General features: G+C 37.6%; 3 protein-coding genes across 3 annotated transcripts; 1 reads left to right on the top strand and 2 right to left on the bottom strand.

Annotated features, from left to right (window-relative positions):
* Nucleotides 1–8,542, bottom strand: LOC127977706 (uncharacterized). Its single transcript, XM_052582719.1, has 2 exons — nucleotides 8,319–8,542; nucleotides 1–1,758 (listed from the first exon to the last, which is right to left on the bottom strand). The coding sequence occupies exons 1-2, from the start codon at nucleotides 8,350–8,352 to the stop codon at nucleotides 320–322; spliced, it is 1,473 nt and encodes a 490-aa protein (XP_052438679.1). The 5' UTR covers nucleotides 8,353–8,542; the 3' UTR covers nucleotides 1–319.
* A 7,125-nt stretch (nucleotides 8,543–15,667) lies between these two features.
* Nucleotides 15,668–18,302, bottom strand: LOC127977926 (mRNA decay activator protein ZFP36L1-like). The gene is made up of 2 exons (XM_052583157.1): nucleotides 18,147–18,302; nucleotides 15,668–17,622 (listed from the first exon to the last, which is right to left on the bottom strand). Exons 1-2 carry the CDS (start codon nucleotides 18,198–18,200, stop codon nucleotides 16,621–16,623), a joined length of 1,056 nt encoding a protein of 351 aa, XP_052439117.1. The 5' UTR covers nucleotides 18,201–18,302; the 3' UTR covers nucleotides 15,668–16,620.
* A 3,029-nt stretch (nucleotides 18,303–21,331) lies between these two features.
* LOC127977891 (sterile alpha motif domain-containing protein 3-like) lies at nucleotides 21,332–26,527 on the top strand. Its single transcript, XM_052583100.1, has 5 exons — nucleotides 21,332–21,473; nucleotides 22,587–22,691; nucleotides 23,525–23,618; nucleotides 25,305–26,291; nucleotides 26,388–26,527. Exons 3-4 carry the CDS (start codon nucleotides 23,616–23,618, stop codon nucleotides 26,235–26,237), a joined length of 936 nt encoding a protein of 311 aa, XP_052439060.1. The 5' UTR covers nucleotides 21,332–21,473; nucleotides 22,587–22,691; nucleotides 23,525–23,615; the 3' UTR covers nucleotides 26,238–26,291; nucleotides 26,388–26,527.
* Nucleotides 26,528–26,545: the final 18 nt, after the last annotated feature.

The following is a 26,545-nucleotide window of genomic DNA, read 5'->3' as shown; positions in this document are numbered from 1 at the left end:
ATTGCACGGCTTTATGTTGGACTAATGAAAAATAATCACATTGTTTGCATTGATCAAGGACAAAGACTAGACAAATATATAAAAATACAAAAGGGACTTTGTAAAAAATCTAATTGATTAATGATAGCAAAAAGCGAATCGCTTTTTAATGCATTTGAGATGTTGTGTTTTCCTCAATGCATGACTGACATGCAAACTGGTGTGTATTATTTATCATATCACTTTATTCTTTATTATAAACCCTTAATCCCTGAGACTAGTGACACACAGTCCTTTATCACAATCATTTGAGCATAGAAATGTTATGAGTCTTTACAGTCTAGGCCTCAATGAGTCCAGAGGCCTGTAGAACTTTAGAAACAGCTGGTATAAGATCTTTGGCATAGTCCCAGAGATGATCATCGCTTACAAGGTTTGTGTTGGGTGGGTATGTAAAGTGTTTATAGTGGTACATGCGAGCGATGGAGTTTTTCACCCGAACTGTAGGCCTCCCGTTCACACTGGTCAGCAAGCCATGGACAGTAGCCTTCAAAACCAGCCGAGGATTTACTATAATCTTGAAATTGTTGAAAGTGTTAGGGAGGTTGGGTACTCGATCGATATAGTTTAAAATATTCACTCCCTGTATGTTATTCCAGGAGTCTTGATCATAATCTGCATGAGACTTTGCTTCGAATGGGAAATGGTTATTCTCAAACTCAAAGCCCACATCAGAACTGTACTCGATCTCAAGCTCAGGTAACAGCTCCGTCCAGGTCTTCACTTTGAGAGGCAGAATGAGCTCATCCATGTCATGTAGAGCCACATAGTGACTTTGGTACATGTAAGGATAAACACAGTCATTAAGCGCAGGGATTTGCCCAAAGTAGTGCAGCTGACCTGGCGACTTATTCATCTCCCAGCCACGAGACACATTAATGTGTTTTTTAATCGTCCAAGGAATGATCTCCACAAAACCTTTTTTCTCATAATAGTCCAGAATCTTCTGAGTGTCTGAATCGCAGTTGGTTTTATAAATCACTACCTTCTGAGCACCAAGCAGTCTGAACATCTCCATGGACTGGACTAGATTCAGCACAGTCTTGTAGTCGTACATGGCCGAGATGCAGATTGTGAACTCATATGGGAAGGTTGTGGGAGTTTTTCTGTTTCTAATAGGTTGAAAGGATGTTACGTTCCCTGATACGCCCCTTGCTGTGATTGCAACATGCGTCGGTGTCAAACACGTGCTTTCGATTGGGCACATGATAGTAGCAGTGCCGTATTCAAAGTTAAAGTGGTCAGAATGAATTGAGTATTCAGCTGGTAACTTCACGGTCGTCCCATTGCAGCACATCACACAATTTAACGTCACTTGCTCACTTCGAAGAAAAATGGCAATCGTCTTTATTTGTTTTTCACCAAAACGATGCTCCATGTAAGAGCCGATCACGTATGTGTTAAGATGGCCGACTTTAATCACAGGCCCGTCCTTCACTTGAACACCACATGCCTTTGCAGACGGAGGACTGGTGGATGTGTTGGTGTGTGGTGTTTGGAGAATTGGTAAATCATGGAAGGAGGGATGAGTTTGAAGGTCAGGGTCTTCAGGTTTGTCATAATGTGCGTTAGAGGAGTCTTGCATATAAATGAAGATAATAATGAAAAATGCAAATAATAAGCAAAACAAATAAAAGATCTGCAGTGCACAGGTCCTCTTCTTAAAAGGCTTTGCTTCTGATTCACTCTCTAGTCGTTCATATTTCACATCGCATTTCCCTAAAGAAAATAAAGAAAACAAATGGTATAGTTGTTTCTATTAAAGCAACACAACTGAACATTTGATCACATTTATTTTCATTACATTCACACAGAACACCTGAGAAGAGATGATGCCAACCCCTCAGAGGACCTCAGATGATGCTAACCTTGAAACAACACACAGAACTAACAATATTGCTACTTACTATGCAATCACATTTTAGATGCTGTTAATGGTGTTAATCGTCTGGTTGACTATGTCTTGTATAAATTTTTCAGAAAATTTCTGTCATTTGCACATAAACTGATCACCAATTATAAGCTACTACCAAATATTGTACAAGCTTAGTTTTCTGTGAAGTAGCTTTGCAATGATTTGTATCGTAAAAAGCGATATACAAATACACTTGAATTTAATTGAATTCAATCCACTTTCACGTGTGAAGGTTTACTTAAAAATCATTCATACACTACCAACACAAAATAATCATTTAATTGCCAAAAAAAAAAAAAAAAAAAAAAAAAAAAAAAAAAAAAAAAACAATAGAAACCATCACAGACATTCTAATGGTTTCCACTACAAATACCATTACAAACATTAAAAACCATAATTTTTATCCATTAAAACCATTAAAAAAATTGTATTCTGTAGTGCGTTTTAGGACATATTCCAGTTGTATTTAGAGACTTTAACAAGCCTCCAATATAAGGTGACCAATTGCCAGAATAACACAAAAACATTTTAAAAGCACTAAAATGTATGCACCTTTCGCTCTCTCTCTGGCAACTAATAAAGTTATTATTATGTATCATGACTTGTTCTTGTGGCACTGAATTAAAAAAATAACTCAAACCACATATTTCTATTACTATTTAACTTACGTATTAGGGCTATATTTTTATATTTAATTTAAATAAACTATTTTATTATTTCCCCTTTCGTGTATCACTTTACCTAATTAATATTCTGTATAATTATGCTTATATTTGCTACCATATATTTTGAAAATACTGCAAATGCCTGACAATTATGCCAATACTTTATGATTGTAGGTTATTTATACTTGTGTGTGATGATAAATGTGCGTGTTGTGTTTTTCTTAAATTAACGAAAAATAAAGCCTCAACAAGTGTTGACATTTCCCAACATCACAGCAGTAATGACTTTATGAACTACTTTACTTCTAAAATCGATACTATTAGAGATAAAATTGCAACCATTCAGCCGTCAGCTACATTATCACATCAGACAGTGCACTATAGACCCCCTGAGGAACAGTTCCACTCATTCTCTACTATAGGAGAGCAAGAATTGTATAAACTTGTTAAATCATCTAAACCAACAACATGTATGTTAGACCATATACCATCTAAGTTCCTAAAAGTGGTGCTTCCAGAAGTCATAGGTCCTCTTCTGACTATTATTAATTCCTCATTGTCATTAGGATATTTCCCCAAAACCTTCAAACTGGCTGTTATTAAGCCTCTCATAAAAAAAACGCAACTTGGCCCCAAAGAACTAGTTAATTATAGACCGATCTCAAATCTCCCTTTTCTGTCCAAGATACTAGAAAAGGTGGTATCCTCACAATTATATTCTTTCTTAGAGAAAAATGTTATCTGTAAGGATTTCCAGTCAGGATTTAGACCGTATCATAGTACTGAGACTGCTCTCCTTAGAGTTACAAATGAACTGCTCTTATCATCTGATCGTTGGTGTATCTCTCTATTAGATTTATTGGATCTTAGTGCTGCGTTTGACACAATTGACCACAACATTCTTTTGCATAGACTTGAACACTTTGTTGGCATTAATGGAAGTGCATTAGCATGGTTTAAATCGTACTTATATGACCGTAATCAGTTTGTAGCAGTGAATGAAGAGGTATCATATCGATCACAAGTGCAGTATGGAGAACCTCAAGGCTCAGTACTAGGACCGCTACTCTTCACGCTTTATATGTTACCCTTGGGAGATATCATCAGGAAACATGGTGTCAGCTTTCACTGTTATGCTGATGATAGTCAGCTCTATATTTCATTGCGGCCCAGTGAAACACACCAATTTGAAAAACTAATGGAATGCATAGTCGATATCAAAATCTGGATGACGAGTAATTTCTTATTGCTAAATTCTGAAAAAAAAACAAAAAAACTGAGGTGTTAATTATAAGACCTAAAAACTTCACTGCATGTAATAACCTAGAACACTGTCTAAGACTTCATGGCTGCTCTGCCAATTCTTCGTCATCAGTTAGGATCCTAGGTGTGCTATTTGGCTATTTTAATTGCAGTCTTTCCTTAGAAAGCCAAGTTTCTAGCATTTGTAAAACTGCATTTTTCCATCTCAAAAATATATCTAAATTACAGCCTATGCTCTCAATGTCAAATGCAGAAATGTTAATCCATGCATTTATGACCTCAAGGTTAGATTATTGTAATGCTTTATTGGGTGGTTTTTCTGCACACTTAATAAACAAACTACAGCTGGTCCAAAATGCAGCAGCAAGAGTTCTTACTAGAACCAGGAAGTATGACCATATTAGCCCAGTCCTGTCATCGCTGCACTGGCTCCCTATCAAACATCGTATAGATTAAAAAAAAAATGCTTATTACTTATAAAGCCCTGAATGGTTTAGCACCTCAGTATTTGAATGAGCTCCTTTTACATTATAATCATCTACGTTCGCTACGTTCTCAAAACTTAGGCAATTTGATAATACCTAGAATATCAAAATCAACTGCGGGCGGCAGATCCTTTTCCTTTTTGGTGCCTAAACTCTGGAATAACCTACCTAACATTGTTCGGGAGGCAGACACACTCTTGCAGTTTAAATCTAGATTAAAGACCCCATCTCTTTAACCTGGCTTACACATAACATACTAATATGCTTTTAATATCCAAATCCGTTAAAGGATTTTTAGGCTGCATTAATTAGGTAAACCGGAACCGGGAACACTTCCCATAACACCCTATGTACTTTCTACATCATTAGAAGAATGGCATCTACGCTGTCTGTTTCTCTCTTGTTCCGAGGTCACCGTAGCCACCAGATCCAGTCTGTATCCAGATCAGAGGGTCACTGCAGTCACCCGGATCCAGTACGTATCCAGACCAGATGGTGGATCAGCACCTAGAAAGGACCTCTACATCCCTGAAAGACAGCGGAGACCAGGACAACTAGAGCCCAGATACAGATCCCCTGTAAAGACCTTGTCTCAGAGGAGCACCAGGACAAGACCACAGGAAACAGATGATTCTTCTGCACAATCTGACTTTGCTGCAGCCTGGAATTGAACTACTGGTTCCGTCTGGTCAGAGGAGAACTGGCCCCCCAACTGAGCCTGGTTTCTCCCAAGGTTTTTTTCTCCATTCTGTCACCGATGGAGTTTCGGTTCCTTGCCGCTGTCGCCTCTGGCTTGCTTAGTTGGGGTCACTTCATCTACAGTGATATCATTGACTTGATTGCAAATAAATGCACAGACACTATTTAAACTGAACAGAGATGACATCACTGAATTCAATGATGAACTGTCTTTAACTGTTTTCCTAATGAATGTTGTTCAGTTGCTTTGACGCAATGTATTTTGTTTAAAGCACTATATAAATAAAGGTGACTTGACTTAATCAGTCTGTATGAAATCCTGTGCTGACCAGCTAGCCCCCATCGTCACACAGATCTTCCTCAGATCACTGGAGCTATGCAAAGTACCTACATGCTTCAAACGCTCCTCCATCATCCTAATCCCAAATAAATAAAAAATTACAGGACTAACCTGAAGGACATTACTGGACCTCTGTTGTATCCTCTTCAGTTTGCCTACAGAGCAAACAGTTCTGTGGCACTGTGAGCAAATTGTGGCCAAGACAAAACTAAGAGAACAGAAGATGTCACCTTCAAGTCACCCTACATTACAAACACATTGGGGAAGTCATGGCCTAGTGGTTTGAATGTTTGACTCTTAACCCTTGGTCTTGGTCTAACAATACCACAACTGAGATGCCTTTGAGCGAGGCACTGAACCTGCAACTGCACATTGGTGTGTGATCACTGAATAAATGCACCAACTCAATTACTGTTGTTTTAATAGAGAAGTTGACTATTGCAATTAGTAGAATTTCACTGTTATAAAATTTGTATAAAAATGTAATAAAATTTTGTTTGTTTGAGCTGTTTTCATAATGTAGACAGAGAGATTGTATTATTCTTCGGGGTTGATTTATATAATAAAAAGCCTATAATACATCAGTACACTAGATGAGTTAAAAAACACCATGTGTCCACATTCTATTGACTTTTTTTTTCTTACTGGAGAAAGTGCAATATCTGAAATGCAAAAGTAAATTCCTCAAATGGAAACAATCATTACGATTATAATTTTGAGAGAGAAAAAATAAAAATAAAATAAAATAACAATTTATAGTAAAGCATATAGTATTGTGCAATAAATAAAGATTTCACTAAAATAAAACTTGACTAAAATGCTCATACATTTCAACACAAACAGGGCAAGTTTGTCTAAATATGATAAATTATCGACGATAACTAAAATCTACATTTGAGTAAGACTAAGACTAAATAAAAAATGGCTTCCAAAATTAATACTGCTGTAGAGTTAATTAATCGTATTGCTAAAATGTCAGGGCCCGTATTCATAAAGATTCTAAGAATCCTCTCAGAAAACTCTTAATTTAGCTTAAAAACTTTTACGTAGGAGTCTTAGCTTAAGAGCGATTCAGGACCGATCTGAGAGCAACTCTGAGTAAGAAAAGACAAAAACTTGCATCTTAGTGAGGAGGCGGGGTTGACCCTGTTGCTATGTATGACACAATCTTTTGAAGACTGTGATTGGTTGGTTGTCCAAGAAGGGAAAAAAAGAGTGATTTTAAGTATAGGGTCTATTCTAATTCTCACTTTGAATTTACATGCGCAATTTTTCCTATTTGACCGTTCTCTCTCTCTCTCACACACACACACACACACAAACACACATATATGTGTGTATCTAAATCCTTTTTTTTATTTACCATGCTTTAATTTCCTATAAGGTATTCGTTTGGCTTAGAATGATACAAATTGTTCCACTCTTTCCAGTCACAGTGATTGCTGTCCTATTTAAGTGCAGTTTGAATGTTGGTTTTAATGTATCAAACATGGAATCAAAACGAAGAAGGGTGAGAACGCCAAACTGGACAGAGGAACAGTGTTTACTGTTAGCCCAGTTAGTGGATGAACACAAGGCCATTCTTAAAGGAACATTCGGGTCCGGTGTCACAGCAAGGGACAAGAAGCAGACATGGGAGCATATAGCACAAACTATTAACGGTTCATTCCCTGCTTGTGTGCACCTATAAGCCTGCTATATTCATAAATGCAGTTTTTTGAGCCTGCAAGGTGGGAATATCCAGTGGAAACGAAATAAACTGCGACACAATAAGATGTTCTGAAAGTGCTGTAATTGTTTGTGTGATCACTCTGCTTATAGAACGTTGTGACAGACCCAAATCATCACTATTGCATTGTTGCATTTTCCCAGTTGCCAAATATCGTAATTTAGTGATTACTTTAATTCATATATTAAATTATACATTATTATATAATCTATACCGTCTTATTAACTCACTGTCATCCATTGTCTGCAACACATTTCTTCTGTCTCTTCGTTTCTCTGCCATTTTCTCCTCCGCTAAAGAAACTCTTAAGCCTCTTAAAAGTCCTCGTCTGTGCTCCTAACAAGTTTGACCCTAAGACCTCTTTTAAGGGTTAAGATGCTTTCTGAATTACTTTTTTCTTTACTAGGATTTTTTCTTTAATTTTAAGAGTAAACGCCCACATTTCAAATAATTTTTTTAGAATTTTGTCCCTAGGAGCTACTTTTTGCATTAAGATTCTTTATGAATACGGGCCCAGGTCTTCATTGACTAAAACTAGACTAAACTGTTAAAACTTTTAGTCAACTATAACCTGACTAAAACTGAATTAGATAAAGTAGACTAAATATGAAAAAAAAAGGACATTTTAACACGGAAACTAAGACTAAAATGAAAATAGCTGACAAAATAACACTAGTGTTCCTGTAATCTCATAATTTTACAGCCACCCTTCCTCCCCTTCCTCTTTGAACGGGGTCCCCCACCAAGCCTAAACATTGTTTTACATTTAAAAAACAAACACAGGATAACCAAAATGGCAAAGCTAAAAAAAAGTCCCACATTCAAACAAATGAAAATGTCTAGATAAAGAAACTGTTAATAAAACGTCACCAACTTTCACCCAATTCAATCAAAATCAACCCTAAAGTAAATCCTTACGAATTACATAAAAATAAATGTATGCGAGCAGTGCCTTTAAGCCAGCTGTAAGTTTCACATGAACGCATACACTTACATGTTCTGTAATGTATTATTAATGTAAGAATCGGTGTTAAAACAATAAGCAAATAAAATAAAAAAAGAATGAAATAAAAGTGAAAATAGGCTATAGTTGGCTATAGCTAATAATATCCTACAACAGGACATTTAGGATGAAAAGGAAATGCCAGACAAAAGATAACAAAGAAAAGTTTGCAGTACCGACCTCTCGAAAACATTCCGACAGAAGAGAGAAGCATGCATCAAAAAAAAAAACAAAAAAAACAATGCTCATAATCCGTGAAGCTGTTCAGCATGACTGTTTCGAGCTGATGCATCTCTCAAATTATCCTGCATAAGTTTATAAACAGTTTCATATGCCATAAGTTTCATTTTCAGTTTTGAGAGTTATTTAATGGTCTCGCCGGGTTGAGAAACGCTGCTTCAGTGTGTCTGCTATATGTGCTCATGTGTTGGCTGAGCTGGGCTGTGTTACACAGGTCAATGGCCACACAAATATTTTCAAAGATAGAAAATGTACAGAAGCCTAGTGGACAAAGGCTTCAGGGCTGTCATGCATGTCTTCACCAAACATACTGAGAGAGTTGCTGATTTGAGCTAGATTAAGTGTCTTAATAAAATTATTTATGCTTATTATGCAACCATAAATAGAGACCCCATGTCCCAATTAGCCTGAATTTACCCTATTACTTTTACAGAAAAAATAAAATAAAATATATGCATACAGTTTACTTTAGTGACTCTTCCTAAAAAGTTGTAAAAAACAATTTGTGTAAGCAATAATAAACAGCAACTTTAAATATTATTTTTTTCCTTGACCTTTTCATTTTTAAATATCTGTCTGCAGGTTAGGCTACAAACGAATGTCTTTATGAGTGAGCCATTGAATCACTCATTAAAACGATTTGTTTAATTAAGAACAAGTGAGTAAGTCATTAAACAAAACGCCACGGTTTAACTACATGGCGGGAACTATTTCATTGGCGCAACAAAAACAGACAAACTGGCAACAATGTGTCTAAAATGCAAGTTTAATATTAGATTCTTGTTCATTTAATTATATAAAATCAGTAACACGGCTAGCTACGTCACATTATATTCATACTGTTTTTCAATATTTGGTGCATGTCTGTTCTTGTCTGTGATCTAAGGTGACCAGACGTTCCTGATTTCCGGTACAGTTCTGGTTTTTGGTGTCCTGTCCCCGACTGGAGTTGTCCCCGGAAATGTCCCTGCTTTACAGCACGTTCAAAAAAACCCGACCAATTTAGCCAGCTGGCTATCATATGATTGGTATTATTTTGGTGAGCTGATTACCTGGTCACAAGCCGCTACTGTAGCCAAGAAAACTTGGATGAAAGCAGAGCGCTATTATCATCAATTATTAACAAACTAATAGTGTTTGTGAGCAGTGTATTACAAGACATGTAGGTTGTGTGATTGTTTTGCACATAATAAACATATGATATGAATAATAATAATGATAAAATAATATAATAATCAGTTACACTTGCACAATCACATTTGCAGAAAGCACTTACTTTGTAGTCAATGTGAGCCTAAAATGCTAAATATTAACCCTGATTAGGGATAGAAAAGATCAGTTTCCAGAAGCATATGTTTATAAACATAACATTTGAAAGGTTGTATGTATGAGCACACAGCTGTGAAAGTGTTAAATACAAATACAAAATAACATGTTTGTTGTTTTATTTTAATGTGTTTTGTAAAGCCATCATTTTGTTATAATATGAGCCTACTGTTTTGAGATGTTTGCAGGGGTGTAAAATACTAGTAATTTTACTTTTTTAGGGTATTTGTACTTTATTCATGTAAAATGTAAACAGATTATTTGTAATTTAACTTGATTACAATTCTGAAGAAAAAAACTGTACTTTTTAAACCATGGGGAACACCATTAGGTGCTTCAGATTTCTGACTGTCGCTTACTAAACACGGTGTAGCTCTCGTGGTTATAGGAAAAAATAAACTTTTTGTTATGAGTATGCAGGGTGTAGCTCACTTAAAGATATCATAACCACTCTGCATCCTCTAAATAAGTTCAGAACTGACCAGTTTGTGTCCGTGGGTGGATCCTTACAGTGGTAGGTTTTATAGTAATTTTAGGGGTTGATTTATATAATAAAAAGACACAAATGCTTTGTAATGTACTACAACTATTAGCCAAGGGTCTCCCTCATATAGGTCACACAATCACTATTCAATTCATACATTAATCTAAGTTCTTGTTAAAATTATAGAGTTAACTAAATGACAAAACAGAAAAAAACTCTTTTTTTTTAAAGAGAGATAGAGAGGGAGGCTTATATCCAGGGGTTCCAATGCAATGCACTTGTAAGTAATGATTAGGGATTTGGGATTATTTTCATAGTCGATTAATCTGTTGAATATTTTCTCAATTAATCGATTAGTTGTTTGGTCTTTAATATGTCAGAAAGATGTGGATCAGTGTTTCCCCAAAAGCCCAGGAATGGTCCTCAAATGGCTATTCAGTTGACTGTCACAGAGGAGAGAAGACACTAGAACATATGTTTTTAATGTAGGATATCATCACACTAACCACAACTAAAGTGTAGCTACAAGTGTGCTCATGCTTCATTTCATATCAGAGGATGATATCTCTAAAATTATGCATTTTATAATTGTAAGACCATATCATGGGAGGCTTTGGAGAAGTCTGATAAGATGCTTTCATATATTTTATCAATGACACAGACAGCGTCATTGCAGAAGGACAGTCTTTAGGTCACGTGGTTCAGATGATTGACAGCTTTACAAACTAATGATATCGCACTGATGTCATAGTATCAATCAGATCAAAAATCAATAAGAGGTGAGACATTGCTAGCTTTGTTAGCTGTTTGAGCTCTTCGGATCGCATAAATAAGTGCAAAATGTTTCTCCAAATGTGCGCACCATTGGACTATATGGCCCTGGCGGATCGTGGGAATTGTATGTATATGAACACAAATAAACCGGAGTATTGTGGTATAATATTATATTATAACACAATACTGACAAGCCAGCTGCACAGGATGGCAAATACTCTTTTTATAGACTAAGCCCTTCTCATTTTATACAAAATGAATGTGTTTTTAATGTTAGTTAATAGTGAAGAGAAGTTACTATATATATATATATATATATATATATATATATATATATATATATATATATATATATATATATATATATATATATATATATATGAAATAAATAAATACCATGGAAGTCAGTGGTCACCGTCTCCTGATTGATTAGCAAACCTTCTTTAGAATATTTTATTTTGTGTTCAACAGAAGAAAAACTCATACAGGTTTTGGACAACATGAGTGGGGAGTAAATGATGACAGAAATTTCATTTTTGGTTGAACTATCCCTTAAAGAAACGGACATTAATTACATATTACTTACAAATCCATCTCCCTTTCCTTTAATCCGACCATGCAAAGATGTGAAGGTAAGGTAGTCACAAAAACAAGCTTTTCAGCACTTGATGAATAACTGAAAACAGAGCATGTACTATATTAAAACACTTAAGAGTCAACTACGACCTGACTCTTAGTGGCATAGTTTTCACTTCTTGTTAGTCATATAATGGCCTTGATGTGACAGATAGTCATATCTTCACTTATACATGTGATTCCCATTAATGCTCACACATATTTACAGTATTGTTCAAAATAATAGCAGTACAATGTGACTAACCAGAATAATCAAGGTTTTTCGTATATTTTTTTATTGCTACGTGGCAAACAAGTTACCAGTAGGTTCAGTAGATTCTCAGAAAACAAATGAGACCCAGCATTCATGATATGCACGCTCTTAAGGCTGTGCAATTGGGCAATTAGTTGAATTAGTTGAAAGGGATGTGTTCAAAAAAATAGCAGTGTGGCATTCAATCACTGAGGTCATCAATTTTGTGAAGAAACAGGTGTGAATCAGGTGGCCCCTATTGAAGGATGAAGCCAACACTTGTTGAACATGCATTTGAAAGCTGAGGAAAATGGGTCGTTCAAGACATTGTTCAGAAGAACAGCGTACTTTGATTAAAAAGTTGATTAGAGAGGGGAAAACCTATAAAGAGGTGCAAAAAATGATAGGCTGTTCAGCTAAAATGATCTCCAATGCCTTAAAATGGAGAGCAAAACCAGAGAGACGTGGAAGAAAACGGAAGACAACCATCAAAATGGATAGAAGAATAACCAGAATGGCAAAGGCTCAGCCAATGATCACCTCCAGGATGATCAAAGAGAGTCTGGAGTTACCTGTAAGTACTGTGACAGTTAGAAGACGTCTGTGTGAAGCTAATCTATTTTCAAGAATCCCCCGCAAAGTCCCTCTGTTAAAAAAAAGGCATGTGCAGAAGAGGTTACAATTTGCCAAAGAACACATCAACTGGACTAAAGAGAAATGGAGGAACATTTTGTGGACTGATGAGAGTAAAATTGTTCTTTTTGGGTCCAAGGGCCACAGGCAGTTTGTGAGACGACCCCCAAACTCTGAATTCAAGCCACAGTACACAGTGAAGACAGTGAAGCATGGAGGTGCAAGCATCATGATATGGGCATGTTTCTCCTACTATGGTGTTGGGCCTATTTATCGCATACCAGGGATCATGGATCAGTTTGCATATGTTAAAATACTTGAAGAGGTCATGTTGCCCTATGCTGAAGAGGACATGCCCTTGAAATGGTTGTTTCAGCAAGACAATGACCCAAAACACACTAGTAAACGGGCAAAGTCTTGGTTCCAAACCAACAAAATTAATGTTATGGAGTGGCCAGCCCAATCTCCAGACCTTAATCCAATTGAGAACTTGTGGGGTGATATCAAAAATGCTGTTTCTGAAGCAAAACCAAGAAATGTGAATGAATTGTGGAATGTTGTTAAAGAATCATGGAGTGGAATAACAGCTGAGAGGTGCCACAAGTTGGTTGACTCCATGCCACACAGATGTCAAGCAGTTTTAAAAAACTGTGGTCGTACAACTAAATATTAGTTTAGTGATTCACAGGATTGCTAAATCCCAGAAAAAAAAAATGTTTGTACAAAATAGTTTTGAGTTTGTACAGTCAAAGGTAGACACTGCTATTTTTTTGAACACACCCCTTTCAACTAATTGCCCAATTGCACAGCCTTAAGAGCGTGCATATCATGAATGCTGGGTCTTGTTTGTTTTCTGAGAATCTACTGAACCTACTGGTAACTTGTTTGCCACGTAGCAATAAAAAATATACTAAAAACCTTGATTATTCTGGTTAGTCACATTGTACTGCTATTATTTTGAACAATACTGTATATCAAAAGAAATCAAATAAGTCATGTAAACATTATCAATAAGTCCTCATTTAACATCCTCTGATCGTCATACCTCTGCACGTCATTATCCAGCCGTAATCATTATCTTTATGGATTAAACATTGTCTTACTGCATCAAATAATGTAATATTTATTCAGTCATGCTTCCGGTGCCAGAGCTGGAAATGCTCCCCACGCGGTCAGTGGTTTTATTTTCCATTACAGCTGATTTTGGCAGGAACACTTTTGGATAAAGCTGCTTTGAAAACATTTTATGAAAAGCATTATGCTAATGAAATGCACAACACCCATACACCATATGCATTAACATACATATTTTACTTAATGCATGTTGAATTGAGAGTCCTTTAGTAGCTCCCAGTGGAATATCAGTGAAATTAACGAACTGCTCCGATTTAAATGGATATATTCCTTTTAAATTTTTAGTGAAATCACTGAAATCTTCTTAATGACTGAGCCCCAGAGGAAGACAGATCTAATCTGGCGGGAAACTGTCATCAGCCAGCAGCCAGCAGCTTGTTAAACCAGTGAAAATCTGCTGACCTCGTGTGGCCGGAAATGAGAACTGCATCATTTGAATGATGTAAGGTGTCCCAAGTACTGCGGAGACGTTATTATTATTATTATTATTATTATTATTATTATTATTATTATTATTATTATTATTATTATTATTATTATTATTATTTGTTTAATAGACCTTCTTTTGTAAAACAGTAATTTGTTAATTAAATTCAATTAAAACATTTAAATGACCAACCGGTGAATACGTATATTTTTTTACTCCAGCTGATCACAGTACATTAAGACAGTTGTTTTGTATTACACATTTTCTTTAAATATGCATTGTATAATTAAAATAAATATGCAAATATGCATTTATTCACAAACATTTCTAGATCAAAAGTCTTATTTAATTTTGTTGACATATATTAAATAATAATAATAATAATAATAATAATAATAATAATAATAATAATAATAATAAAGGTTTTTGCAGAGAGGATGTTGGATCTCAATTTTTTTTATAGAATTTTTATCACTCCAAAAAAAAAAAAAAAAAAAAAAAAAAATATAATAATAATAATAATAATAATAATAATAATAATAATAATAATAATAATAAAAAGAAAAACAAAGAAAAGATAACTTCTTCAGCAGCCAAATAAATAAATAAATAGATAAACCATGTTTTTGGGGGGAGAAATTAAATGTACATCTGAACAAACCTTTCCATTATATATATGAACTGATTTAGAAAAAAAAAATACCTTTAGATGTATGTATTGTGAGTGAAATCTACAGAGCGAAGACTTAAATGTGTATCTCGGATCTTTAATTTCCACTAGTCTGAAAGAAGACAAATTATGAAATCATATTATCCCTAAACTGACCAATGCATGGAGATAAAGAGTCTGTAATGTCTTGCCTTAACTGAGCTTAAAAAATAATTGTATTACTTTCCAACCTTTTGCATTTCCGAGCCTTTTTTTGTATATTGACCACAAGGTGGCAGTAGCTCCAAACTAAGTCTGTGGCATGAGTTGCAATGAGTGGATATTACACCTTAAAAAAAAACACACACAAGGACTAAAAGCAACCGCCAGAGTGTTTTTTTTTTTTTTTTTTTTGGTGTTGAAATGGAGGGATTTCAGCAGTGGTTGTCAGACTGTGGTGATCTGAACTAAGAGCATACACAGATTCAAGCGTCTTGACGAATATCCCCACCTTCCCAGGTTTCTCAGCCGTGTGTGTGTGGAGACAGCAGTGTCTGGGAAGCTGCTCGAAGACCTGACTTGCAAATCACTTCACCCTTCTGCCACTGCATTAGCATACAGATGTTGTTAAGAAAAGGAGAGTAGCCTCACAAAGGAGCCCTGATGTGAGAAATGCCCCTGCATTTCATTTACTGCCCAGCCTTGCTTTAATAAAAGGCAGCGAGGCCTTTGGCTATTGTCTATGACCGTGTGTGACACTGGGATGTTTCTTAGTTGCTGGAACAATGAGCAAAGCAACACACAAAAGCCTTCATCTGTTCACTTGTCCGTTGTGTGTGTTTTCAGCTTGAATAATTAAAAGAGCTGTCAAGTGTGCATTTTTCTTTCTTTCTAGAAGGCAGATGGAAAGAGTAGCATTCAACCGTGTTTGTGTGGTGTTTAAAATTAAATCACATGCAACTACTTGTGACATTCAGTAAGAGAAGCAAAGGAATGAGGCAAAGGATCTTTTTTTGTCCCCCTTCAAACTTTATTTTCACACAATATATTATAATGAAAATGGGCATTGCCATCCCATGGAATGTAAACAGTTCATTTAAATTAGATATAAACAAAGATGAAACGAAAGCACAACACAATACACTGGTTTCCCACTTCGAGAAACAAAATAAATACGTTTTAAGTTAACAAAAGGCAAAAGCGTGTCTTGTCACAAGGCAACCACCACAATAATACACAACCTACAGTTCATGTTGTTATTCGCAAATGACAAGTTTCGACTCTTCGAGTGCAAAAGACAAAGGCCGTGGCGTAACTTGACTTCTTTCTGGTACATTGTCACTTTCACATTCACGATGGCTTGCATATGAACATCTCTGACTCTTCCTCGTGGATATCTCTGACTGATATTACTTACAAAGAACGTGGAGTGTGTGTCGATAGCACTTTAAAAGGGTCCTGAGATGCCAACTTTGAGACTCTGTGCAGCTGGGCTTCAGTAATTAAAGCTGAGAGATATAGCTCGTGCAAAGCAGACAAACGGGCTCAAAGAAACAAACAAAAAAAGCCTTATCTACATTGTTCCTTCTTTGAAATGCGTATAAAATGAAAACAACCAATGCATATTAAAACAAAAGCAATAAATAGGGTTTTAAAGCAATAAACATGCCTTAACTAAAGGCTACAGTATGTTCATGGAGCGGGTTAGATGTTACACTAGATGTATATACTCTAAGTTGCTCAGCTTTGGTTAGACTACAGATGGACGGCTTGGGAAGGTTCATCCTACAGACAAATCACCGCAGAACAATTCCCCGAAACACGTAAACCTGAAGTGAAGTTCCCTCTGCAGCTGCAGACTGGTATACAACAGTATACATCACGTTCATCACATCTGCAGAGAAACGACTGTTTGGGTGAGCATGCAATATGCACAGGTAATGGTTTCTAGTCGTCTGAGACGGACAGGCGGCTGAAGATGGGCAGTCGCCGGCCCTCGATGCCAGGAGAGTCGCAGCCGCTCAGACTGCTGGAGCTGGTGTAGCCGTCCTGATCGGAGAGAGAGTCTGTGGACGCGCTCCGCTGCAGGCCCTGGAGCGCACACGCCAGGTTCGGCTCGCTCTCAGAGTCGCTGATGGTGTAGAAACTCCCTCTGCAACCCAGATCTGAGAAAGGATGGCTGTGCTTCAAGTTCCCCAGAGGGGACAGCAGGTCGGGACTCCCGGTGGACGGCGGCGGAGACACAGAAGAAGATCTGGAGAAGGCCAGCACGTCGTGGAAACCGCCGAGGGTTTGTGAGGAGAAGCCGCTGAAGCTGACGCTCTGGCGGAGCTGCGGTCGCGCTCGGATGCTCTTGGTGTTCTCTGGAAGCCCGTTCTGCTCGTCTGCGTTGTGTATGAAGTGACACCGAGCGCCGTAGGGGCAGAAGCCGATGGTGTGAAAGGTGCGGCACGGCTCGGTCTTGTACTTCGGGTGTCTGTTGAGGTCTCTCAGCTCCAACATCCCGTGAGCGAACTGGCACTTGGCGCCGTATTTGCAGGTGCCGCTTTCCTCGTAGGTGCGGCAGAGCTCGGTCTTGTAGCGGGTGGACATCGGCGCTGTAGAGGTCAGGCCGAGTGCCTTCGGGCAGGTTAAGGAGCTGTTGCTGATGCTGAGACCCGGCGGAGGAGGAAGAGGGCTGGATGTCAGGCTCTCGCTGGCCACATGACCCTCGATCATGCTCACAGACCGGTCGACTCTGAAGGGGATCTGGCTCAGGGAGGAGCGCGGCAGCTGCGGCTGCTTCTCGTGGCTCCAGAGCTGGGTGGGGGCCGGCAGAGGCCAGGGGCTGGTGTCATTACTGTTGAATTTAGAGTTGGGAAGCGTCACGGGGCACAGGGAGTGCCTGCGCTGGAAGCCCACCACACGCTGCTTCTGCGTGGCTTCGGTCAGATCAATACCTCGGAAACTCTGGGAACGGAGAAAGACAGAGACCTCAGTATAATGTGTGGTGTGCAAGTTTCAATGAAGCAAGAAAGCAACCATGCATGTGAAACACAAATACACTCTTAACAAATAAAGGTTTTTTATTGGCTTCGTTGAACCTCTGTGGAACCGTGGAAATGCAGAACATGTTCTTTAGGTTTTTTTTTTTTTTTTTTGCTTTTTTAAACGTTATTCAAATGGTTCTTTTAGGAACTGTTCATTGAGAACAAAGAACAAACTTCTGAAGCCTTTACTTTTAAGAGTGTAGTTCACACACAAGTGGGATCCAAAACTACAGTTTATTTGGACTCCATTGGCATACACTGCATGTACAAAAAAATAACATTTAAAGAAATTCACAGAAAGATCTGAACACTATTGCCTGATTATTGAATCAATATTGAAAATTTTTTCGAGTGAGCTGTTCCTTAACATTGATTTGATTCTTGTTTAAATGCAGGAGCAGGGTGCATGCACAAGTTTCAAAAAAACAAAACTCATATTCTTACCTTGCAGAATTCATCATCCAACTCCAGGAAGGGCGTGAGGAAATTTGAAGGCATTTTCACGATGCCTGGCTGTGATTCTTTATGTGCTGTGAAGGATGTGTTGACTGCTCAACAACTGATCAAGCTCTGCTTCTGTGACAACTGTTGCAATCTCACCCTATAAGCAGAAACTTCTAGCCCCGCCCACCTTAACACAGGAGGCGTGTCTAGTGCCTGTGTCACACCCCTTCAAGAGTGAGGAAAGTTTGCTCGTGTCCCGTCTAGGGTTTCACAGAGAACAAGCACAAACTTTAATACAACTTGGATCATCTCAGATGAACTCTAATAGCTAAATTAAGAAAGTCTATTTCTAAAATAGCTCTATTTAAAGGGCTAAGTCCAAGTCTGTGTGTGTATTTTTTAAAGGTTTACAGTAAAACAAACTTATTTTTGCTTAAATAAATGAAATAATGATCTGTATCAATATAAAAAGATGAATAAAGATGACCAAAGCACTACAAAATTACAAAAAAATATAAAAACTAAAACAAATAAAAAATATTAATAATAACTATACTGTGTTTTACTGATACAAAAGTAACATTAGCAAGTTATATTTATTTTTTCGACTTATATAACCATTCGTATCAGATATAGTTTAGAGAAGATCATGCTTTATCAGTCTTGAATGAACCCAGCCCTCACAAAACTTCAACATTTGTGCAAATAGTTTACCTCATACAATGGTAAATCTTGTAAATACGATGAATATTATTCAATGCAGTTATCTCTCCTCTGTTGGTGGTATTCATCTGTAAATTACTCCTAACCTGAGGCCATTTTCACTTCCCTAATTATGTCATTGTGAGAAACCTCAGCAGACTTGATGGAGCAATGAAGCCCAAATCACCCTCACAGGATCCCGAGTCCCTGGGAAACCCCCGAGAGGAACGGAAACGGGGCAGTATCGTAATCAATTACAGAGATTCAAGAGCGTTCAGATGCATTAAACAGATCTGTACATAACGGTCCATTATCACCGATTTTGAGTCAGTGGTTTACAGTAGCAAGGTTTAGTTGTAGATCATACTTGAATCCGTTGGATTTTTTTTGGTTTATTTGAAGCAGATTATAAATCTGATCCTGGCATCAGAAGATGATTTAGTTTTTATTTTGAAAGTCACTGGGGTCCATTGCTGCATCAGTCCCCAGTAACTTTCATTGCGAGGACAAAGGCAGTAAACATTTAGCTGTCCAGTCTAGTATTGTGTGCTTAGTTGGACATGTTCATGTGGCTTTACCTTCTTCATCATTCTTACATTTACACTGGAGCATGCAAAAAAACCAACAGCGGTTCTCACCACATCAGCTCAGCTGTGAAACAAGACACTTCAAAAATGAGCAAAACACCACTGTCCCTTTAACACACAATGAAGTCTTATCACAGAGTGGAGCGTCAACACCTCATACAATCCAGCTATGAGAATGATAGCGCAATGCAAACAGGCCGCTATCCCTGAGAGCACTTGTTCTTTTGTGTCTGATAAAGACTGGAGAAGTTAAATTTGGGCAGGGAGAAGCACAACTGTTTTATTTGTTTGCGACAGAGTGCAAGAGAGCCAGATTAAAGCAGGAGAGGCCTATTGTCTTTGTACGTAAAAGTAGTGTGACAATGATGGCATGGACTGTTATAGACACCAGACACTAATGCAACACAATCTCTTGTGTTTTTTATTTTAAATCAAACTGATTTAATTGCAGGTATTGTGCACAGCAGGCCTGAATAACTTCTTTTGAGACTCAAGTCAAAAGTAAAAAAAAAAAAAGAGAAGATGGAGGAGATTGCACAACGATGGGCTTGGTGTTGGGAAAAAAGACTTATAAAAGTACAATTACACAACATATAGGCCTCCTGGAGACCTGGGATGGGTGATGTGTTCTTTCTTGGGTCAGCATGGAGATCATGCATATATGAATACAGATAGATGTATAAACTGATAGACTACCATTCAAAAGTTTGGATTAAAAAAAATAAATAAATTTGAGAGAAGGTCTTGTGTTCATAATGCCTGCATTTATTTGATTAAAAATACAATAAATTCAGTAAAAATTCTAAATATTTTTACGATTTAAAATAAGTGTTCTCTATGGGAATATATAGTAAAATATAATTTGTTCCTGTGATCGAAGCGGTATTTTTCAGCATCATTATTCCAGTCTTCAGTGTCACATGATTCTTCAGAAATCAAGAAGGATGTAACATATTAAAATGCTTTCTCAATCATGTGGGTCCTGAAGTCTTATATTTACACATGGCAACAGCTCCTATTTTATTTCCTTTTAATTAGTTGTTATCTTATAGCTATTAACGAGGCTTAAGTGAATTAAAGACAGCGTCTGTGAAGTCCTGAACTCCTGCCAGACGCAAGGGTGAAATCTGCTCAGTTTTTTCTCCTTAGACAGGAAGTCACTGGGCTACTTATAGACGCCTTACATAAGGCAGAAAAACAAGTGTGTTATCGCCGCCACCCTCCAGCCGTTTGGGAGGTTAAACTGTAGCTGTGAGGTTTTGACCAGCTCTCTTTCACTGTTTGATATGGAAAGCTGCTTCTCTGAGCCCCATTGACGCTAAACGATTCTGAGAACAGACGCACAAAGTCATCGTGATAATTGTCTGTGGATGAGAACAGATAATGGCCCTCTCAGAAATAACATGTTTTAGCATCTCAGTCTTGTAAACATGTCCACTGAGCTCTTCAGAAACCATTAAATGATCATTTAGTAATTCAGAAACTATATGCTACAGGGAGACAGGGCTGTTTGTCACACATTCTCTCCAGTGAATATTTATCAAGGTGGAGCTGTTTTTTAGACACCTTAAAGTCTGAGAATTATTTTTTACAGTGGGGTAAGTTGTCACAGTGGAATAGTTTGAAACAAATATTGCATATCGTAAACACACACACATATATATATATATATATATATATATATATATATATATATATATATATATATATATATATATATATATATACACTGTAAAAAATTACTGATGCAAAAAGTTGTACAAATGAGGAAATACACGTTGGCTCAACATAATGGTTGTGTCAAAAAAGAAAAATATGTTTGGTCAATGAATGCATGATTTCCATGACTGTACTAAAAAATGTTCATCAAGAGAAAATAAATAATTGTGTTGGCAGAACTTTTAACGTTGCACAAAAAATATTATGTTGGCCGAGCAAGAGGGAGCGTCAATCGTCTGAGCATGCGCAAAGGAGTTCTACCAGGCGCCTCCTGGAATTTCCCCCACCACCACGAGTCACGACTCACGACATTGCAGCGGTGAGTGCTTTTTGCTGCGAGGTAATGAGCAAATTTAGGTTAAGAATACATCAATTGTCTATCAACAAAGTTTGAAATCGCTTTATTGTGAGTACCTACAGTGATTAGCAGTCCTGGAAAATCACGTTTAACTCATAAAGCTTAGCGTTCCTTTCCAACTGGCATGTGATTTTAACGTTGACCCTGACGGTTAAGCATGACATGTTCCCATTTAATATTTTTAATTGTCTATTTTCAAATTCCATTTGCATTTTTGGCTTATGATATGTATGATAATTGACTGTAACAGACAGTTAGTCCTGACAACTTGCGCTTTTGCTATTACAGAGTGACTGATAAGTTAGTTAGGCTGACGTTAGTTCTAACAGTTAGTCGGCATTCAAAGCACGTGTGCCTTCGTATTAGCAGGTAGTACTTTGCACAAAGCTTCCTTTTGCAAGAGTGAAATATTTCAGTCCTATAAAAATAAATACAAAGTTGTGCTAACACGAAAACGAATAGCTGCTAATGTTACCGGAGTTGTAAGCTGTTTAACGTTATCAGTTTGCCAACGGTTAACGTTAAGCATTAATTACATATTTCCGTTTAATATTTTTAATGGTCAGTATTTTCAAATTCCATTTGCATTTTGGCTTATGATATATATGATAATAGACTGTAACAGACAGCTAGTCTTGACAACTTGTGCATTTGCTATCACAGATAGCACAAATTAGGCTAGTTTTAACAGTTAGTTGGCATTCAAAGCACGTGTTCCCTTATGTTAGCAGCTAACGTGTTACTTTGCACAAAGCCTCCTTTTGCAAGAGTGAAATAACATTTTAGTCTGATAAAAAAAAAAAAAAAAACAGTTTACACTGTTAAACAGTGTTAACATGAAAAAAAAAAATAGTTGTTAACCTCACCAGAGTTGTAAGCTGTTAAACCTTATCAGTTTGCCTCACCAAACCCCGTTAGCCTGGTACTCAGCTATATTTAGCCTACATTTGCTATATATTTAGCTATATTTGCGCCATTGTTAGGTTTAAGAAAAGCCTAAAAAATACTTAAGTATGGTCGTTCTGTGTATAGAACTATGAGTTATTTATGCACTTGTCTTTGTTTGTATTTCAGGTATTTTTTTCAGGCTTAAAGCTATGCAGTGCCGCTATTGTAAATTTTCACATCTGCATCAAGACATTCTCCTTAAGCACTACAGGCTTCATCATTGGCAAGCAGGTAAAGGTTCTTTCCCCTGCATTCATCCAAACTGTGTTTGTATTTTTACAACAACAGGGGCCTTAAAAACCCATTTATGGAGAGCACACCCTAAAATAGACAGGCCCACTCAGACAGATACTGACCATGCCAGTTTTCGGTGTGAATTATGTGAATTCTCAGATATTTGCTCACTTACTCAATTTCTGAAACATTTAGGAAGACATTTGCAAAACCATGAGCGAGTTCACTGTCCATTCTCCAACTGTGATTTTAGCAGCAACAACGACACAACTTTCAGAGCTCACAAGTCCAAGAAACACAGAAAACAAACCTTGAATGACCTCTGCACATCTGTTTGTACAGTAGAGAGTGCAGGCAATGAGTTTGACACAGTCTCAGTTTCAAGTCCATCAGATCAAGCTGATGACATGCAGGCAGATTCTCATATTTCAGATTCAAACCTTGAGGAATGTCAGCCAGTACTTGAACACAAACTTGCTGCCTTATTCTTGTGTATGCAGTCACAGTTGCATGTGTCCCAAAGTGCCTCTCAACAGATTATTGATAATGTAAATGACATTCTGTCAATTGCTAATTCGAATACACTGTGTGCAATTCAGAATATTCTGCTGAAGCACAATTGCAATGTTAATGAGTCAGTTGTTGCTGACATTACTGACACATTACAAAAAACAAACCCGTTTCTGAGTGCCACCACTGACAAAGGTCCCCTTTCAACTAATCACAAGCGGAACATCTACTTCAAAAACAATTTTGGCATAATTGAACCTGTTGAATATGTGTTCAATAGGGTACAGAATCACTCATTTGTTTATGTTCCTCTTTTGAAGACTTTGAAGTCTTTGTTGGAGAGACCTGACGTACTTGAGAAGACATTTCCCATAAAGCAGGGTACACCAGGATTTTACACCTCACCTTTTGATGGTCAGTATTTCAAAATAAACAAGCTTGTTAATGATCAAGATTTCAGACTTTCACTTGGGTTTTATATTGATGATTTTGAAATTGCCAATCCATTGGGAACTTCTAGAAAGAAGCATAAAATTACAGCAGTCTATTGGGTCATTTTGAATTGGGAATCACAGTACAGATCGAGTCTCCACTCTATCCAATTGGCACTGCTTGGGAAAAGTTCTGAAGTGAGACTGTATGGTTTTGAATCATTTTTTGAACCACTTTTATGTGACTTAAGGAGCCTAGAACAGGAAGGCTTGTATGTTGAACAGATAGGTGAGAATGTCAGGGGAACTGTGCTTAATGTGTCTGCAGACAATCTTGGTGCGCATGGACTTGCAGGTTTTCAGGAAAGTTTTCGTGTGGAAAAATTCTGCAGATTTTGCTTGGCATCTTTGAAAGACATTCAGACCAGAGAAGTTAAGCAGGGACTCTTTCCACTCAGGAGCACGGAGCAACATGATCAATGCATTGCTGAGTTGAAGAGCAATGAGTTTGTAACAAATGTGCATGGTGTGAAAGCTGAATGTGTTCTTCAGAAACACCTATCCTTCTTTCATGTCATCACTGGTTTTCCTCCAGATGTTTTGCATGATCTGTTTGAAGGGGTTATACCTAGGGAATTGGCTCTGTGTCTGCAGAAACTGATTGGTGCCAAGTACTTTACATTTGATCAGCTCAATAACATTATCCAAACATTTCAATATTCATATTCAGATAAAGTGAATCGTCCTCAAAGAATTCCAAAGACCTTTCACTTGAAAAAAACAGTTGGAGGAAATGCACATGAAAATTGGGCCTTAATTAGACTGCTCCCTCTCATGGTAGGTGGTATGGTGTCTGAGGATGAAAAAGCATGGCAACTTTTAATGGACTTAAAAGACATTGTGGAATTAGTGGTTAGTCCAAAGCTATCAGAAGAAGCTCTCTGTTATCTAGAGAGTAAAATTTCTGATCATCGCCAGTTGTTCATTGATGTTTTTCCCAATGAAAGCTTGCTACCTAAACACCATTACCTTGAGCATTATCCAAAGCTGATCCGCTGTTTTGGCCCTTTGGCTGATTTGTGGACAATGCGGTATGAAGCGAAGCATAGCTTTTTCAAGAGGGTAGTACACGACACCCGCAATTTCAAAAATCCCCTCAAAATGTTGGCAAGTAGGCATCAATCAATGATTGCTTTTGCTTTGGACGCCCAAAATTTCTTCAAAGCACCATTACATGTTGAAAAATTGAAAGTGGTCAAATTGTCAGCTGTTGAACCGCGGCTGCGGATAGCTGTTGAAAACAAATATCCAAATCTGAGTTCCTTGTCCCTGGCAACAAATGCAACATTGCTTGGGACTTTGTATAGTAAAGGAATGATTCTTCCAGTTGGACTTAGTGATGGCTTTCCAGAGTTTGGTCGAATTCACAGCATTCTGGTTGTTGGCACAGAGGTCTCATTCATAGTGGAACAACTGTCTTCATGGTACTTCGAACATTTTAGAGCATATGAAATTGTTGGAAGTACTTACTGCAATGTAGCCATTGTCAACCCACAAGATCTCATTGATTTCTACCCTCTGGCATCATACAACGTAGGTGGAAAGACTATGGTGTCTGCTAAGAGATTTTTACTTTGCTAAAATTGAATCTCTTCATTTTCTTTCCCAGGAAACAATGTTACTTCGAGTCATTCTCTCACCTGACAACATCAGGAAGTTATCAATACCCACACCATCATCAATTGAAGAACTCTCTGCAGTTCTCTGTGAAAAAATGCAGATAATGGGACATTTTGTTATCCAGTATGAAGACCCTGACTTCAACAATGAACTTTGTACTTTACATGACATCACAGAGCTTCCAAAAGACAAGGCTACTTTGAGGATCCACTGGGAAGTAGTTGTAAGCCCAGTGGTGGACGATGTTCACATTTCAGATTTCACTGTGGATACAGCAAGCATGACATCCACTCAGTCATCAGCTTTATCACCCCAATCAGTTTCTCCTCTATCTACATCCAGATCTGAGCAGTGGCCAAGCATGTTTCCAGTGCCTTCATTTTCATATGATGTGGAGTTGAGGCTGAAAAAAGCTAATGAGGATCTTCAAGCAAATGGAACAGCCCTGATTGTTTCAAGAGACATGAAAATGCATATCTTGGAGAAATTGGCTGAAACTGTGTACTCTTACAAAGCCTACCCCAAAGACTCTGAAATAGAGAAAGTTGCATCTGCTCTGGTAGAAAAACACCCCAGTCTCAAAGACCCAGGATCTGGCACAAGTGGATGTGAAGCATGGAAAATTAGCCTGAAGTTTAAAATGGCTAATTATCGTCAGAAACTCCGCAATGCAGGATGCAGTGAGATGATTGTAAATACCCACTCTAGACAAGGTTCATCTCGAGGATCTCTCAAGAGACCCAGAAGATCTGAACTAAACTTTCTTCCCGACCATCCTGTTGGTTTGGATGAAGAAGAATTGGAGAAGGAAAGGTCATTGGTGGAGAAAGAAGTGAAAAAGAGAAATTTGAGCTTGACCGTTTTGAATGCAAAAATGGAGACAACATTTTCCTTGAGGAGAAAGGAAATTGTGCAGGATTAGCCGCTGGTGTCAACAATCAAGCAAAGATGGCCAGGACTGTTTTTTGAGGAGGAGGTTAGTAATTTTTTCCTGTCACCATTGGAATTGAATGTCTTGAAATCATTTGCTTTGCTTTTAATTGTTTGCTTCTGAATCTTTAATTACCCACAGGTTTGTGCTGAATTCTTCCGCATCAACCGTATTGACCTGAAGTCAACATTCCTGACATCGCTGGACAATCACACCCAGGGGTTGCTAAAGATGTACAGAGCCAAAGCAAGACAGGGAAGGTGGAACAACTTGGATGAACTTCTGGAACAATTGGATGC

This window comes from Carassius gibelio, chromosome B18 (genome assembly GCF_023724105.1).
Source record: "Carassius gibelio isolate Cgi1373 ecotype wild population from Czech Republic chromosome B18, carGib1.2-hapl.c, whole genome shotgun sequence".
Classification (NCBI taxonomy): domain Eukaryota; kingdom Metazoa; phylum Chordata; class Actinopteri; order Cypriniformes; family Cyprinidae; genus Carassius; species Carassius gibelio.
This window is presented reverse-complemented; position numbering and strand designations above follow the sequence as displayed.